Source organism: Haliotis rubra, unplaced genomic scaffold, assembly GCF_003918875.1.
Source record: "Haliotis rubra isolate DU_JTF1 unplaced genomic scaffold, ASM391887v1 Scf62, whole genome shotgun sequence".
NCBI lineage: Eukaryota > Metazoa > Mollusca > Gastropoda > Lepetellida > Haliotidae > Haliotis > Haliotis rubra.
The window spans coordinates 2,397,907-2,416,055 of NW_025767324.1; the positions used below are offsets into that span (position 1 = coordinate 2,397,907).

At 42.2% G+C, this 18,149-nt stretch overlaps 1 protein-coding gene across 1 annotated transcript in view; it reads right to left on the bottom strand.

Moving 5' to 3' along the window:
* LOC124256140 (lamin-B1-like) overlaps window positions 1–18,149 on the bottom strand; it is a 48,145-nt gene that overhangs the window by 4,005 nt on the left and 25,991 nt on the right. The window contains 6 exon segments of the mRNA XM_046690096.1: window positions 12,270–12,379; window positions 12,842–13,014; window positions 14,968–15,079; window positions 15,885–15,963; window positions 16,673–16,836; window positions 16,839–16,902. Coding sequence (XP_046546052.1) covers window positions 12,270–12,379; window positions 12,842–13,014; window positions 14,968–15,079; window positions 15,885–15,963; window positions 16,673–16,836; window positions 16,839–16,902 — 702 coding nt within the window.

Consider the following 18,149-nt stretch of genomic DNA (forward strand, 5'->3'; position numbering starts at 1 on the left):
ACCAATTCTACTCAAAACATGGATGACACAGACATGTTATGTCAGCTGTTGAGTTGTCTGGAACTTAGTTTGTATGGAAGCGTTACTTCAGCTGTGTCTTTAAGTCATACAGTCAAACTTAACTTTGGATCAAGAATCTATGTTACAGTGCAGAATTGTCTTAAATTGTTTTCCTAAGCATGAGATGGACCGAAATAATTTTATTGTGTAAAGTTTGATAAAACAAAGTTGATCTTAAATTAAATTTACAAATAATATAAATACAACTGAAGGTATTTGGATTACTTTGAAACAATTCTGAATGGCATCATCTATGAACCTATGAAATATTTAGGTAGTGTATTTCAACATTTTCAGATCAAATCACTTAGGGTGGATTTTTTTCAACATGCAAAATCCCCATATTGGGAACTAAATCCCAACCTTGAAGACCCGTCTGAACAATTATGTGTCACCCACGTCCATGAATAACTCCTGGGAACCAGTGAACACCTGGATGAAGAACTACAGATTGCCACTAAGGACTTGTATGAGCAACTGCAAGTCGGCCTTGAGGACCTGTATGAGCAACTAGAGGTCACCATTGTGGACCTGTATGAGCAACTAGAGGTCACCCTTGAGGACCTGTATGAGCAACTAGAGGTCACCATTGTGGACCTGTATGAGCAACTAGAGGTCACCCTTGTGGACCTGTATGAGCAACTAGAGGTCACCCTTGTAGGACCTGTATGAGCAACTAGAGGTCACCATTGTGACCTGTATGAGCAACTAGAGGTCACCATTGTGGACCTGTATGAGCAACTAGAGGTCACCCTTGAGGACCTGTATGAGCAACTAGAGGTCACCCTTGTGGACCTGTATGAGCAACTAGAGGTCACCCTTGAGGACCTGTATGAGCAACTAGAGGTCACCATTGTAGACCTGTATGAGCAACTAGAGGTCACCATTGTAGACCTGTATGAGCAACTAGAGGTCACCCTTGAGGACTTGTATGAGCAACTAGAGGTCACCCTTGAGGACCTGTATGAGCAACTAGAGGTCACCCTTGAGGACCTGTATGAGCAACTAGAGGTCACCATTGGTGACCTGTATAAGCAACTAGAGGTCACCATTGTAGACCTGTATGAGCAACTAGAGGTCACCCTTGTGGACCTGTATGAGCAACTAGAGGTCACCCTTGAGGACCTGTATGAGCAACTAGAGGTCACCATTGTAGACCTGTATGAGCAACTAGAGGTCACCATTGTAGACCTGTATGAGCAACTAGAGGTCACCATTGTAGACCTGTATGAGCAACTAGAGGTCACCCTTGTGGACCTGTATGAGCAACTAGAGGTCACCCTTGAGGACCTGTATGAGCAACTAGAGGTCACCCTTGTGGACCTGTATGAGCAACTAGAGGTCACCCTTGAGGACCTGTATGAGCAACTATGGGTCACCATTGTAGACCTGTATGAGCAACTAGAGGTCACCCTTGAGGACCTGTATGAGCAGCTAGAGGTCACAATTGTAGACCTGTATGAGCAACTAGAGGTCACCCTTGTGGAACTGTATGAGCAACTAGAGGTCACCCTTGAGGACCTGTATGAGCAACTAGAGGTCATCCTTGTGGACCTGTATGAGCAACTACAGGTCATCCTTGTGGACCTGTATGAGCAACTACAGGTCACCCTTGTGGACCTGTATGATCATATCACAGGTCACCCTTGTGGACCTGTATGAGCAACTGCAAGTCGCCCTTGAGGACTTGTATGAGCAACTAGAGGTTGCTACTGGTGACCTGTATAAACAACTATAGGTCACTCTTTAGGACTTGTATGAACAACCAGAGGTTGCTACTGGGGACCTGTATGAGCAACTGCAAGTCGCCCTTGAGGACCTGTATGAACAACCAGAGGTTGCTACTGGTGACCTGTATGAGCAACTGCAAGTCGCCCTTGAGGACCTGTATGAACAACCAGAGGTTGCTACTGGGGACCTGTATGAGCAACTGCAAGTCGCCCTTGAGGACCTGTATGAACAACCAGAGGTTGCTACTGGGGACCTGTATGAGCAACTGCAAGTCGCCCTTGAGGACCTGTATGAACAACCAGAGGTTGCTACTGGGGACCTGTATGAGCAACTGCAAGTCGCCCTTGAGGACCTGTATGAACAACCAGAGGTTGCTACTGGGGACCTGTATGAGCAACTGCAAGTCGCCCTTGAGGACCTGTATGAACAACCAGAGGTTGCTACTGGGGACCTGTATGAGCAACTATAGGTCACCCTTGAGGACCTGTATGAACAACCAGAGGTTGCTACTGGGGACCTGTATGAGCAACTGCAAGTCGCCCTTGAGGACCTGTATGAACAACCAGAGGTTGCTACTGGGGACCTGTATGAGCAACTGCAAGTCACCCTTGAGGACCTGTATGAACAACCAGAGGTTGCTACTGGGGACCTGTATGAGCAACTGCAAGTCGCCCTTGAGGACTTGTATGAACAACCAGAGGTTGCTACTGGGGACCTGTATGAGCAACTGCAAGTCAGCCCTTGAGGACCTGTATGAACAACCAGAGGTTGCTACTGGGGACCTGTATGAGCAACTGCAAGTCGCCCTTGAGGACCTGTATGAACAACCAGAGGTTGCTACTGGGGACCTGTATGAGCAACTGCAAGTCGCCCTTGAGGACCTGTATGAACAACCAGAGGTTGCTACTGGGGACCTGTATGAGCAACTGCAAGTCGCCCTTGAGGACCTGTATGAACAACCAGGGGTTGCTACTGGGGACCTGAATAAACACATACAGGCTGCCACTGTGGACCTGTATAAACAACTATAGGTCACCTTTGTTGACCTGCATGAACAATGACAGTTTTCCTGTGGGAACACCTGCAGGTGATCATTAGGACACCATGAACAACTCCAGGACACCATTGAGGACATCAACTACAGGTCTCACTTTAGGACAAGTATTAACAACTTCTGGACACTCTTCTCAAGGACCTGTATGAACAAGCAGAGGTACAGGACCTGCATATATGAAAATCTACAGGTCATCTTTACAAATTACAGGTCACCACTGTGTATATGTATGAACATCTGTATGTACAATTATAGGACCTGCATAAACAACTACAAGTCACCAGTGGGACCGGTGTTATTTACAGATAGAAGGAAATTGTTGCTATTAGACATATGAGATAAATGATGAATTCATCCTTATCTACTTTATTTCCCAATTAACAATTACTGAGGACCTGTCTAAACAACTGTAGGACCTGTATGAACAGGTCATCTTTGTGGACCTGTATGAGCAATTACAGGTCATCCTTGTGGACCTGTATGAGCAACAAGAAGTCACCCTTGTGGACCTGTATGAGCAACTAGAGGTAACCATTGTGGACCTGTATGAGCAACTAGAGGTCATCCTTGTGGACCTGTATGAGCAACTAGAGGTCACCCTTGTTGACCTGTATGAGCAACTAGAGGTTTGCCTGTGTGGACACCTGCAGGTGATCATTAGGACACCATGAACAACTCCAGGACACCATTGAGGACATCAACTACAGGTCTCACTTTGTGGACAAGTATTAACAACTTCTGACACTCTTCTCAAGGACCTGTATGAACAAGCAGAGGTACAGGACCTGTATATATGAAAATCTACAGGTCATCTTTACAAATTACAGGTCACCACTGTGTATATGTATGAACATCTGTATGTACAATTATAGGACCTGCATAAACAACTACAAGTCACCAGTGTGGACCTGTATTAGCAACAGATAGAAGGAAATTTGTTGCTATTAGACATATGAGATAAATGATGAATTCATCCTTATCTACTTTATTTCCCAACTAACAATTACTGAGGACCTGTCTAAACAACTGTAGGACCTGTATGAACAGGTCATCTTTGTGGACTTGTATGAGCAATTACAGGTCATCCTTGTGGACCTGTATGAGCAACTAGAGGTCACCCTTGTGGACCTGTATGAGCAACTAGAGGTCATCCTTCTGGACCTGTATGAGCAACTAGAGGTCATCCTTGTGGACCTGTATGAGCAACTACAGGTCACCCTTGTGGACCTGTATGATCATATCACAGGTCACCCTTGTGGACATGTATGATCATATCACAGGTCACCCTTGGGTGTTACCTACTGGCAGAAAGGTATGTTGCTATAGGGCTATTGACTTAATTGATCAACTTCATCTTATCTACACACACTTATTTCTCTCCACCATGTGCATATTGACTTTAAGTAAAATCAGCTTCTTTTCTCATTAGACAAACCCAAACAACACTATGAGGATTGTTATGTGTTAATCATGACTGATTAATGTTACACTGACACACAAGAGCAAACTATACAGGTGACCGATTTCATTGCACTCAGGAAACAAACCCATACAAACCTTGTAAAACATATGCATACACTATCATTCACATCAGCTTTGCCATGTCACAATTCAACAGCTCAAATTATATGTACAGAACTTACTCTCAACGATCAAGCTCCTAGAGCTTCAAGTATACAATTTTATCAACAAAGCAAACTAAAGAATAACACAAAAGTGAAAAGGACAGAACTGCAGGAATTCGCAGGTCATGTGACAGTCATGTGACACACCTAAGCAGTGAAGCGCACTAGCGAGGAGGAAGGTCGGTTGTCTTTGCTAGCAGAGATGTCTTGTTGCAAGGGAGAGAGGAAGGGAGTTGGAGGTCCGAACCGGATTGTACCAGCCTAAAAAACAAACAGGAATCAAGTCTTGTATGGAAGCCAGATCTGGTTTGATTCTCATCTCCTGCATTGCCTCAAAAAGTTTCAGCGATTTCTAATTTGTGACAAAATTAATGTGCAAACAAAGTCAATGGATTAATGAAATATTCAAGGTGTATGTGCCTTTCTGATTTATTATTTTACGTTTTTCATTTTTTTATCATTTCTACTTTTCAATCATGCCAGGAGAAGAAAACCAAAAATAAAATAAAAACATAAGGGGGAAAATCATGAGGTGACACCACTAATGGTGAATGGGAGACAAATTTGTTGTTAAAATCTGTTTTCCAACAGAATAATATTTGCCATAACTTGCCATAGGACAGCAAGACTTTTGACTTTTGATTTTGAAAAAAACTCCTCTAAAGTCATAGTTTGGTTAGTTTAGTTATCATCCACCACATTGCAATCCAAATCAATTCAACAGATATTCTTGCTGCCATTTGAATGTCAGTCATAAGCTGTCTGACAAACTCTTCATCTTTCAATCCTAATTTTGAACGCTGCTATTGACACCACACACTGTATCGGCTGTCAGTCATCTGTTACCTCTGTTAATGCATGTTAGCAGATTAGACAGCCATGCCATGATGAGCTGAAGCAATGAGACGTTAATGATGAATCATAATATAAAATGAGGCTGATGTCAAACTGGGATCACAGCAAAATAAACGAAGCTTCCATAATAATGCAAACTGCAATGCACACAGTAAGGCAGCAATTTACATGCGCTGCGGATCATGCGCGCGTTGAGGTGCTCGCTGCTGCCGCCGTCACATCGCCATGGGGCCCTGGTCCAAGATGTAGGAGAGAAAGCTGGACTTCTGCAAATACCAGGGTGATGTCTAGCTCACTAGGCTCTAGCATATCTAGCAAAAGTCAACACAGCTACTTAACTTTCATGCAGGAAATCAACTGAAGCACTAAACCACTGTCCACTACTTAAACTAGTGAGTGAGTTGGGTTCAATGCTGTTTTTAACTGCTAAGTTGTATCACAGCATGTCAGTTTCACATGAGATGAGATCCTGACGTGATGCAGGTATCACATGTTACCATTTTGGTGAAACCGGGTATTGTGCTGAAATCTGAGAAACATCACTGGTAGTGCCAGGATTTGAACACAGGAACCTCATTAAAATATATGGATATGTGTAGTAACGAATGATGCATGTGACAGGTAATCAAAGGATGTTACAGGTATCCATGTGGGAGCTGGGTTATCAAAAGGGCTTTACAGGTGTCCATGTGGGAGCTAGATAATCAAAAGAGTTTACAGGTATCCATGTGGGTGTTTGGTTATAAAAAGGGTTTACAGGTAATCATGTTGATGTTGGGTTATCAAAAGGGTTTACAGGTGCCCATGTGGGAGCTACATAATCAAAAGGGTTTACAGGTATCCATGTGGGTGTTGGGTTATCAAAAGGGTTTACAGGTGCCCATGTGGATTTTGGGTTATCAAAGGGTTTACAGGTATCCATGTGGATGTTGGGTTATCAAAAGGGTTTACAGGTGCCCATGTGGGAGCTCAGTAATCAAAGGTTTTAATGGTACCCATGTGGGTTTACAGGTATCCACGTGGATGTTGGGTTATCGAAAGTGTTTATCATGTTGATGTTGGGTTATCAAAGGGTTTACAGGTATCCAAATCAAAAGGTTTTACATCAAAAGGTTTCCCATGTGGGTGTTGGGTTATCAAAAGGGTTTACAGGTGCCCATGTGGGTGTTGGGTTATCAAAAGGGTTTACAGGTGCCCATGTGAGTGTTGGGTTATCAAAAGGGTTTACAGGTGTCCATGTGCATGTTACGTTATCAAAAGGGTTTTACAGGTATCCATGTGGGTTGGATTATCAAAAGGGTTATCAATCAAAGGGGTTTACATGTGCCCATGTGGGTGTTGGGTTATCAAAAGGGTTTACAGGTGTCCATGTGCATGTTGGGTTATCAAAAGGGTTTACAGGTATCCATGGTGGTGGATGTGTTGGGTGTCCATTGGGTGTTGGCAAAAGGGTTTACAGGTATCCATGTGGATGTTGGATTATCAAAAGGGTTTACAGGTATCCACGTGGATGTTGGGTTATCAAAAGGGTTTACAGGTGCCCATGTGGGTGTTGGGTTATCAAAAGGGTTTACAGGTGCCCATGTGGGTGTTGGGTTATCAAAAGGGTTTACAGGTGCCCATGTGGGTGTTGGGTTATCAAAAGGGTTTTACAGGTGTCCATGTGGGTGTTGGGTTATCAAAAGGGTTTACATGGTTTGTTGGGTTATCAAAAGGGTTTACAGGTGTCCATGTGGGTGTTGGGTTATCAAAAGGGTTTACAGGTGCCCATGTGGATGTTGGGTTATCAAAAGGGTTTACAGGTGTCCATGTGGATGTTGGGTTATCAAAAGGGTTTACAGGTGTCCATGTGGGTGTTGGGTTATCAAAAGGGTTTACAGGTGCCCATGTGGGTGTTGGGTTATCAAAAGGGTTTACAGGTGTCCATGTGGGTGTTGGGTTATCAAAAGGGTTTACAGGGATGCAAAAGGGTTTACAGGTGCCCATGTGGTGTTGGGTTATCATGTGGTGTGTGGATGTTGGTTATCAAAAGGGTTTACAGGTATCCATGTGGGTGTTGGGTTATCAAAAGGGTTTACAGGTGCCCATGTGGATGTTGGGTTATCAAAAGGGTTTACAGGTGCCCATGTGGGTGTTGGGTTATCAAAGGGTTTACAGGTGTCCATGTGGATGTTGGGTTATCAAAAGGGTTTACAGGTGCCCATGTGGATGTTGGGTTATCAAAAGTTTACAGGTGTGTGGGTGTTGGTTATATCAAAAGGGTTTACAGGTGCCCATGTGGATGTTGGGTTATCAAAAGGGTTTACAGGTGTGCCCATGTGGGTGTTGGGTTATCAAAAGGGTTTACAGGTGTCCATGTGGGTGTTGGGTTATCAAAAGGGTTTACAGGTGTCCATGTGGATGTTGGGTTATCAAAAGGGTTTACAGGTGTCCATGTGGATGTTGGGGTTTACAGGTGTCCATGTGGATGTTGGGTTATCAAAAGGGTTTACAGGTGCCCATGTGGATGTTGGGTTATCAAAAGGGTTTACAGGTATCCATGTGGATGTTGGGTTATCAAAAGGGTTTACAGGTGGCCATGTGGATGTTGGGTTATCAAAAGGGTTTACAGGTATCCAAGTGGATGTTGGGTTATCAAAAGGGTTTACCATGTTGATGTTGGGTTATCAAAGGGTTTACAGGTGCCCATGTGGGTGTTGGGTTATCAAAAGGGTTTACAGGTGTCCAAATGGATGTTGGGTTATCAAAAGGGTTTACCATGTTGATGTTGGGTTATCAAAGGGTTTACAGGTGCCCATGTGGGTGTTGGGTTATCAAAAGGGTTTACAGGTGTCCATGTGGGTGTTGGGTTATCAAAAGGGTTTACAGGTATCCATGTGGGTGTTGGGTTATCAAAAGGGTTTACAGGTGCCCATGTGGGAGCTGGGTTATAAAAAGGGTTTACAGTTGTCCATGTGGATGTTGGGTTATCAAAAGGGTTTACAGGTAATATTGTAGATGTTGGGTTATCGAAAGGGTTTACAGGTGTCCATGTGGATGTTGGGTAGAATGTGTGACAGTGATTGGGGCATGTGTAACATTAAAGGTAGAATGTGTGACAGTGATTGTGGCATGTGTGACATTTAAGGTAGAATGTGTGACACCGATTGAGGCATGTGTAACATCGAAGGTAGAATGTGTGACACTGATTAAGGCATGTGTAACATCAAAGGTAGTGTGACATGTGGCATTGTGTACAGTGATTGTGGCATGTGTAACATCAAAGGTAGAATGTGTGACAGATTGTGGTGTTGTGTAACATCAAAGTGACACACTGATTGTGGTTGTAACATCAAAGGTAGAATGTGTGACATGTGATTGTGGCATGTGTAACATCAAAGGTAGAATGTGTGACACTGATTGTGGTAGTGTAACATCAATTGTGGTAGGTAGAATGTGTGACACTGATTGTGGTGTGTGTAACATCAAAGGTAGAATGTGTGACACTGATTGTGGTAGTGTAACATCAAAGGTAGAATGTGTGACACTGATTGTGGCGTGTGTAACATCAAAGGTAGAATGTGACACTGATTGTGGCATGTGTAACATCAAAGGTAGAATGTGTGACAGTGATTGTGGCATGTGTAACATCAAAGGCAGAATGTGTGACACTGATTGTGGTAGTGTAACATCAAAGGTAGAATGTGTGACACTGATTGAGGCATATGTGACATCAAAGGTAGAATGTGTGACACTGATTGTGGTAGTGTAACATCAAAAGTAGAATGTGTGACACTGATTGTGGTAGTGTAACATCAAAGGTAGAATGTGTGACACTGATTGTGGTGTGTGTAACATCAAAGGTAGAATGTGTGACACTGATTGTGGTAGTGTAACATCAAAGGTAGAATGTGTGACACTGATTGTGGCGTGTGTAACATCAAAGGTAGAATGTGTGACACTGATTGTGACATCAAAGGTGGAATGTGTGACACTGATTGAGGCATGTGTCACATCAAAGGTAGAATGTGTGACACTGATTGTGGTATGTGTAACATCAAAGGTAGAATGTGTGACACTGATTGTGGTAGTGTAACATCAAAGGTAGAATGTGTGACACTGATTGTGGCATGTGTAACATCAAAGGTAGAATGTGTGACACTGATTGTGGTAGTGTAACATCAAAGGTAGAATGTGTGACACTGATCAAGGTGTGTGTAACATCAAAGGTAGAATGTGTGACACTGATTGTGGCATGTGTAACATCAAAGGTAGAATGTGTGACACTGATTGTGGTAGTGTAACATCAAAGGTAGAATGTGTGACACTGATTGTGACATCAAAGGTAGAATGTGTGACACTGATTGTGGTAGTGTAACATCAAAGGTGGAATGTGTGACACTGATTGTGGCATGTGTAACATCAAAGGTAGAATGTGTGACACTGATTTTGGCAAGTGTGACATCAAAGGTAGAATGTGTGACACTGATTGTGACATCAAAGGTGGAATGTGTGACACATATTGTGGCATGAAGGGTTTATCAGTGTTTCAACAGAATCTTTGTGAATGTGAAATGTCATAAGATGCAAAAATCAGTGATAACTGTAGGCAGCCCGTCCATATATTACATGCTGAACGCTTCACTGAAGTCACTTGGAGTAACGCGCTTACAGATACGTTGACACAGCGCTGGCGTTTCCAATTTTACAGAAACGCCAATCCTCCAAAACACTAGCAGCAGCTCATGCAAATGTGACAGACAGAATGAAGCATGCAACCCTGATACAGCCTTGATGACAGCATCCCGTGACAATATCAGGTTGTAACTCGACTCACGGGTACTCGAAGTATGTGTCCTCCGACCCGCAGCTAGAGCTTGTCCTCTGAAGGCAGCATAGGAAGCAAGCAGAGACAAGTTTACAGAACCGACACCACACCACACAGTGTTACATCTGTACTACCACAGAGCCCTGTAAACCTGGCTCCATATGATATAGAGAATTCTGGTACTAACCAGTGTGCCAAATAGCCACTGGCCCGGTAGCCCATGTCTAGTAAAAATCCAGCAAGGCTAGTAAATCTCCACAGTCACTGGCCCGACTGGCTAGTGAATTTTCATGAGGTTATTTTGTAAATATATCTCTCTGACATGTTAAGTTATAGTACACTTCTAAATCACGCAAGATTCTGGCCTGATAAAAATGTTCATTATGTTAGCAGCTTAATGATGAAATCGGTGTCTGCATTCACACTTTGGGCTTGTAAATTATTTTGTGGGCTCGTTACTTTCAGACATAGCTAGCCCGACTGGCTAGCAAAATTGGGGAACAATTTTGCACACCGGTACTACAGAATAACAGAATTACTGGTAAGTCTGTATTATTATTATCATATAACATTTTAAAATATTTTGGTGTTATTCAGATTTCCCAAAATTATACAAAGATAAGGTTTGATATGAACTAATTATGAATTAATTATTAAACTTTAAGTTTGTCATCTTATATTTATTTAAATTATATGATTATTTCTCTGTTGAATATCAATTCTAAGATATAGATTTTAACTGCATTAGTGTTGGGAATTGGTTGAAATCTCACAATTGATGACTGCTTCATCACCAACAAACAATCATTGAAAAAAAATTGGTTAGCGTCATTTTTCACATTTTCCTATCCAGGTTGTTCTTGCAGATATGTATAACATGATGCAACTTGCTACTTTAAAGTGATAACTAATATATCATGAACATAAACTTCCCGGAGTCTTCAAGAAATATTCAGTCATGACTTTTCAGTTAGTGAAGTGAGTTTTCTAAGAAATACACACGTTTTCAGGCCTTGACAACTTCGAAGATATGTTCCATTGTCAAGTGTTTCAAAGACCAAATCAGTAGTTCCAAAATCGTTTGTGTTCGATTATGAGACAATGTGATTGATTGCTTGTCCGTTTGGTCACTGTGACCAATCTTTGATTATTTCAATTAATCGGAACACCACTAATAGACATACACTGTAATTAAGTTATTTATGTACCCACATACTCTAACTAACTAGGTTATTCATAATTATTTTTGGTGGCCATCTTCTATGATCAAGTTATTTCTGTAGCTGTATTCTGTAATAAACGCCAGTGACCATGTTAAAAGCATAGTTAATAAATAGTACAAATATAGAGCATAAACAACATCATCACAATACACAAGATACTTTCAGCTAAAAAAACATAAAAGGCAACAAAATGATAAAGCGGCCTTCACACGGCAAACTAAAGTTTGACAACACATGTTGTTAAAATTTTAAAAGTTGTCAAACTCGCGTTTTCACACGTCAAACACATGTTGTCAAACTTTCATGTCATTTGAACGCAACGTCACATCACGTGACAATTTCTTCGACTGCAATTGGTTGTTTCTGAACAACAAGAGTTTGACAACACTTCACACGTCAAACTCGAGTTTTACAACACGGAAATTTGGTGGAAAAGTTGGTGAGAATAGAGACCAATCCTATTTCTTGCCAACAGTTTGACAACTCTGTGAAATTGGTGTTGGTAGCAAGTTGTTGGAATGTTCACACACTCAAACTCGAGTTTGACAACATGTGTTGTCAAACTTTAGTTTGCCATGTGAAGGCCGCTTAAGTCACTGACCATGAACCATAAAGAAAAATGAAGTATTGAATTCGAACAAGTCCACTATGCTTCATACATGAACAAAATATTAACTTAATAAATAATAAAAAAGGAGAAATGATGGCACAAAATATGTTTGAAGATAACAAATAGTTATATGAAATTAGTTTTGTTATTTACACACAGCTAATGAAGTGAAGAGTACCACAGCCAATTTAACAGGGAGCACCACAGTAAAATGAACAGGGACAGACTTGGTTTAGTGCTGGCGGCAGCGTGCCGTGACATTTTTACAGAGCTACAATCATCACACACCAGACTAGCCACGTACCGAGCGATTGGCCAGAGCTCCACTTCCTTTCACTGTTGCATTCTGGGCCAAGTACTTCCGGAGTGGAGCACTTCCCATTCTCTGGGCAGCTGCCCCCGCATAAGGTTGACCTGGAATACCAACGACTTTTTTTCTAGGGCAACAGCTGACTTTATTAAATATGTACTGACCAATTGTCCCATATGAAACAGACAGGCTGTGATAAGACTGAAAAACAGTTCAACTCACTCACTCACTCATACAAGTCAGCCTTATCAGAAAATCTTATCAGAATTTTTTTAAAAAGTCTCACCATGCATAAGAAAAAGTATTTGGCATTCCTAAAGGAATTCAACTCCGCACAGCAAGTTGTAGCACCTTATACCACTGTCCTACCAGAGCCCACCATACTTATATGTAAATAATCATCTCTGGATCAGTCAAACCAAACAATCTGGGTACTAGGACACATAACTGTATAGTCAGATCATCTTATATAGCTCCCTTTTACTACAGTCAATGGGTGCAAGGGACCTTTTCAGTTCTGGCATCTCACTAGGTCGCTACATAAGAACACGACTGTCAGCACTCACCAGGGATTGGATCTGGCCGAGTGGACTGCTGTCGGGACTGACGGCTCCAGGTGCTGTTGTCGTTGCCATACATCAGTGGGCGGGACTGGCCAGTGTGGGGGTGACAGGCTTGGGCGGAGGTACTTCCATGGGGGTGTCGCTGAGCAGCAAGTGACGGAGGTGGCTGCTTCTCTCTGTAACAAGATGTATAGCAATGACAGTCATGTTCACCATTGGTCAAACACATATGTATGTAATAGCTGATGCAGAAACATTGGGTACCTGCTCTGAATATATCAACATATGTTACGCGCACAACATTCTCGTCGGAAAAGATGATCCAGTCCTTCATCAACAAGTCACTGCGCAAGATCCTCAGAATCTGGTGGCCAGAGAAGATCAGCAACCAAGAACTTTGGCAAAGAACAGAACAGCTACCACCTTCCGTGCAAGTCATCAAAAGAAAATGGACATGGATTGGGCACACCTTACGAAAAGACCCAGAAAACACCACCCAAGAAGCTCTACAGTGGAACCCACAAGGCAAGAGAGCGAGGGACGTCCCAGAAACTCATGGTGAAGATCAACCATGGAAGAGATTACTAAAGCTGGTTACTCCTGGAACACCATTGTCCAACACACCCAGAACCGAGGCAGATGGCGGTCGATAGTCTGTTGCCTATGCTCTACCAAGAGCGAGAAGGCATAAGTCAAACATATGTTACAAAACAGTCCTCAACACAAAGTAATGTTGGCAACATAACTCCAACTAGTGGATCTCACAGAAGTTCATCTAACAGAGCTACAACAGTGACAGTGCTAAGGCCACTGCACAGAACAAGGCCCAGGACAGGAATCAGATATATTACAGTTGGTCGGAATTGAACCTGTTACATCTAGATGTTGAAGTCTTGTTCAGATGGTTTCTGAGCCCAACTCAGTCACCTGCTCCTGTAGAAGACCTGATGAGTCTCAGAATTGCATCTCACATGTGGAGATACACATAATTATGTCTAATAATCGCATCTCACCTGCGGAGATACACACGTCTAAGAATGACATCTCACCCGCAGAGATACAAACGTCTAAGAATTGCATTCTACCTGCAGAGATACACACATGCTGAAGAATCGCCTAATAATCGCATCTCATCCGCGGAGATACACACGTCGAAGAATCAGATCTCACCCGCAGAGATACACACATGTCTAAGAATTGCATCTCATCCGCAGAGATACACACGTCTTAGAATCGCACCTCACCCGCAGAGATATAAACATGTCGAAGAATCGCATCTCACCTGCAGAGATACAAACATGTCGAAGAATCGCATTTCACCCGCAGAGATACACACGTCGAAGAATTGCATTTCACCTGCGGAGATACACACGTCGAAGAATCGCATCTCACCTGCAGAGATACACACGTCGAAGAATCGCATCTCACCCACAGAGATACACATATGTCGAAGAATCAAATCTCACCTGCAGAGATACACATATGTCGAAGAATCGCATCTAACCCGCAGAGATACACATATGTCGAAGAATTGCATCTGATCTGCAGAGATACATAAATGTCTAAGACATCTCACCTGTGGAAATATACATGAGTCTATGGGGCATGGTGGGCGAGCTGGCTAAGGTGCCACGCTAGTGATCCAGCGAGCTTGAGGTGATGGGATTGAGCCCACCTGTGACCGGGTGTAAAAACCTTAGAGTCAACTTTGTGTGCAGACTCTTTCAGTGTTGTCACAACCCCTAGTGTACAGTACACAACCCTGTGCACTTAAAAGAACCCATGAATCTGTTGGTATGTGACCAGATGGTGGCCACATGAATAAATGCAAACACCTAGTTGCGGGTACAGCAACATGCAGTCAACTTGGACAAAGTACTGTGACTAGGTGTCCCAGTCCATCCAGCTGTGAATGGGTACCTCATAAGGATGGGAAAGCCACAATAACTCGGTGCGCCTAGTGGCTGCAAGAGTTGTATACTTCCCCAAGGAGTTGAGATTGATAATATGCCGTGCCGTTGAGATTGACATCCAGTGATCGAGGGAAAAACAAAGCGCCTTTGTGCAGCTGATCTGGATATCGGCGCTATACAAATGTTAGCATAATGATAGAGTCTAAGACATCTCACCTGCGGAGATACACATAGTCCTGCTTGTTTCCAACATCCACGTTGATTTCCGTCAAGGACTCGTTCTCCCTTGGTGTAGAGTCTACATCATCATCCTGCACCAGATCCAGGGCTGAAAGTTCATACATAGACATGAGACATTTTCTTGTCCACAACCATGGTGGCACAATTTAGGCAAGGCATCATTTTTCAGTAATTTTATCTGATCAGAATTGTTTGCACCTTTCTAGAGACATCATTGTCTTATCATCAGTGTAAAGCTCCTTCACTGGCTAATTGGTTCAGATTATGAAAAGTATATGAATTAATGTATCAAAAGGCAATAAGATAGTCAGTGGTTAACATGAATATGTCCATTTGAGACCGCCTCCGTGGTGTATCCGCCCGAGAGCCGGAAGGTCGTGGGGTTCGATCCCGACCGCATCATACCAAAAGACGTTAAAATATGGTACTTGTTGGTCCCTGCCTGGCTCTCGGCATTAATGGGTACAACAAGGACTGGTCGGCTCGGAGTCAGTATAATGTGTCTGAGTGGGGTATTCATGCTTCACTGGGGCATGGTATCTCAGTGGGCTAGCACTATAAAACCAGCTTAAGTCTGGGCTAGTACAAGCAGCCGCACATACACATACAAACGCATGCACGTCGTCATATGAGCGAAATATTCTCGAGCACGACATAAAACCCAATTTCACCTCACCTCATGTCCATTTGAACTTTCATTTCAGGCGAGCTACAAAATGTTGAGAGCTCAGACCAAAATCTACATGTTATCTTAACCAATATATCCACAGAGAAATTATCTTAAAACTTTTAAACTATCTTAAAAGGTCTTAAGTCTTTTCATATCATGTACTGAAAATGTCATACAGAAATCATGAATTTCAGTACTACATCAGCATGTCATGTTATCTTACATTGAACTTGTTCCTCATCCTTCCCATCTTCGAAAGCATTACGTGTGAAGCGATGGGCTGCAGTTGTCCAAGCTATGGCCTACAAGTAGAGGAGGACTGTTAGACAGTATTGAAATTAGCAAAGCAAGAGATACATTAACTCATTCTCAATATACAGTTAAATACTAGTACCTTTATAACGAACTCCAAGGGACCACTGAAATTAGTTCGTTATATCCGTAGTTCGCTATTCACTTTTTTATATAAGTTTTTTTCGGGACTTTTACAACAGTTTGCTATATAGCCGTCAGTTCGTTATATCCGTGTTCGTTATAAAAGTATTCCCCTGTAGCTAATCAGTCCATATCCCTCTGACAGGTATTATGATTGATATATAAATGTCAGCAACAGTTAAAGATGCTCATATCATCCAAACCACAATGGTCTGCTACAAAAATAGTATGATGTTTAACGATATTTGTCTTATGATATATATATATATCTACATATACAGGGGCATAGATATGCAGGGGCATACCCATCTGTTTGAAAAGTACAAAGTCAGTTTGGTCATGGAGCTAGACTATCAGTTTGATCAAGGGGCCTTATTATCAGTTTGGACATGGAGCTTATTATCAGTTTGATTGATGAACTATATTATCAGTTTTGTCATGGAACTACACAATCAGTTTGGCCTTATTATCAGCTTGGTTGTCAACCTACATAATATGTCAGGAAGCAACACTATCGGTTCTGTTGTGGGGCTACATTATCAGTTTATTTATGAATCTACATGATGAACTTCCTACCTGGCCATTAGGGCGACACAAGATGGAAGTACATTCCGGTCCAGTGCCCCACTTCTGCTGTTCCTTCCACACAAAGTCCGAGGGGGGCTGGTGGAGGATGGGGTCGTTCATCCCTGACCACACCGTGATGGTGGAGTTGGATGGGAACTTGGTGCGAGGGGGAAGCGGTACACTGCCACTGGGTGGCCTCCCACGTTCTGCTGCAGGAGGAAGCCTCCAAACTCTAGTTCCTGTTCCAATATATACACGGTCATCATGCTACTTCCAGATTATCATCGGCACTAGAAGCTGTAAGTTGGGTCTGAACAGTTTTGCAGAGATTTCATATATTATGCAGCCATATTCCAGCCATACCATGTCAGCTTGATTTAGTGAGTGAGTGAGTGAGGTAGTTCAGTTTTACGCCACTTTTAATAATATTCCAGCTATATCACGGTGGGGGACACCAGAAATGGGCTTTACACATTGTACCCATGTGGGGAATCGAACTCGGGTCTTCGGCGTGACGAGCGAACACTTTATCCACTAGGCTACCCAACCGCCCGCTTGATTTAGTGAGTGAGTGAGTGAGTAGGGTTTTATGTCACAACATGGAACACCAGAAATGGGTTTCAATATTGTAACAATGTTGGAAATCAAACCCAGGCCTTTGATGTCAAGCTTTATCCACTAGGCCATCCCTATGTGACATGTCCAGACGATTAAGGCATCAGGGCATGACAACAATTCATGAGTCAAGTCACACAGCTTGATTGCCCATTCCCCATTTTAGTCAAGCTAAGATTTATGTTCTTTGAGCAACATTTCATCACAGTCCTTGACAATGGTACAAGAATCGGTATCAAAACGTTGCACTCACAAAATAAAAGAAGTTGTTATCCATAAAGATTTATGACCAAAAGTAAAACTATCTTATCCTTCTTGTTTTCTTTATGCATCAGGTATTTGAAAAGATTTTAATTTTAGCGTATTAATCCAAAAATAAAACATAATATCTACACTTGAAATAACCGTATCCTATAGGTTAGCAATATTAACAGCATGATTGTGTGCTGTGATATCTGAGATATACTTGGGCTGTGAAAATTCCACTATCTGAGACGAATATGACACACATCAATGACTCTTGGGTAATGAATACGAATATTGAGTAACAAATAACAAGTCAGCGGTTGACACGTTATTAATTATATTCAATGAAACAATAACAAAATAGCTACTATAGTATTTGACATGTTTTGACTGTGATGACAGTGCTAATTTACCACAATGATCAGTGATCACATTATTGACAAAATAAATATACAAATGTTTGCAATGATCTTGCCTGGCTTGTTAGAATATATTCCATTTCATGCAATTTTTGATAAATAACACCACAATTCTCGTCAAAACACTCCTCTTTTAAAAAGTTATGAGTATTTGATTCTAGTCATCGCAAAAAAGTCATGAAGGATACAGTTTGATTCACCAACTA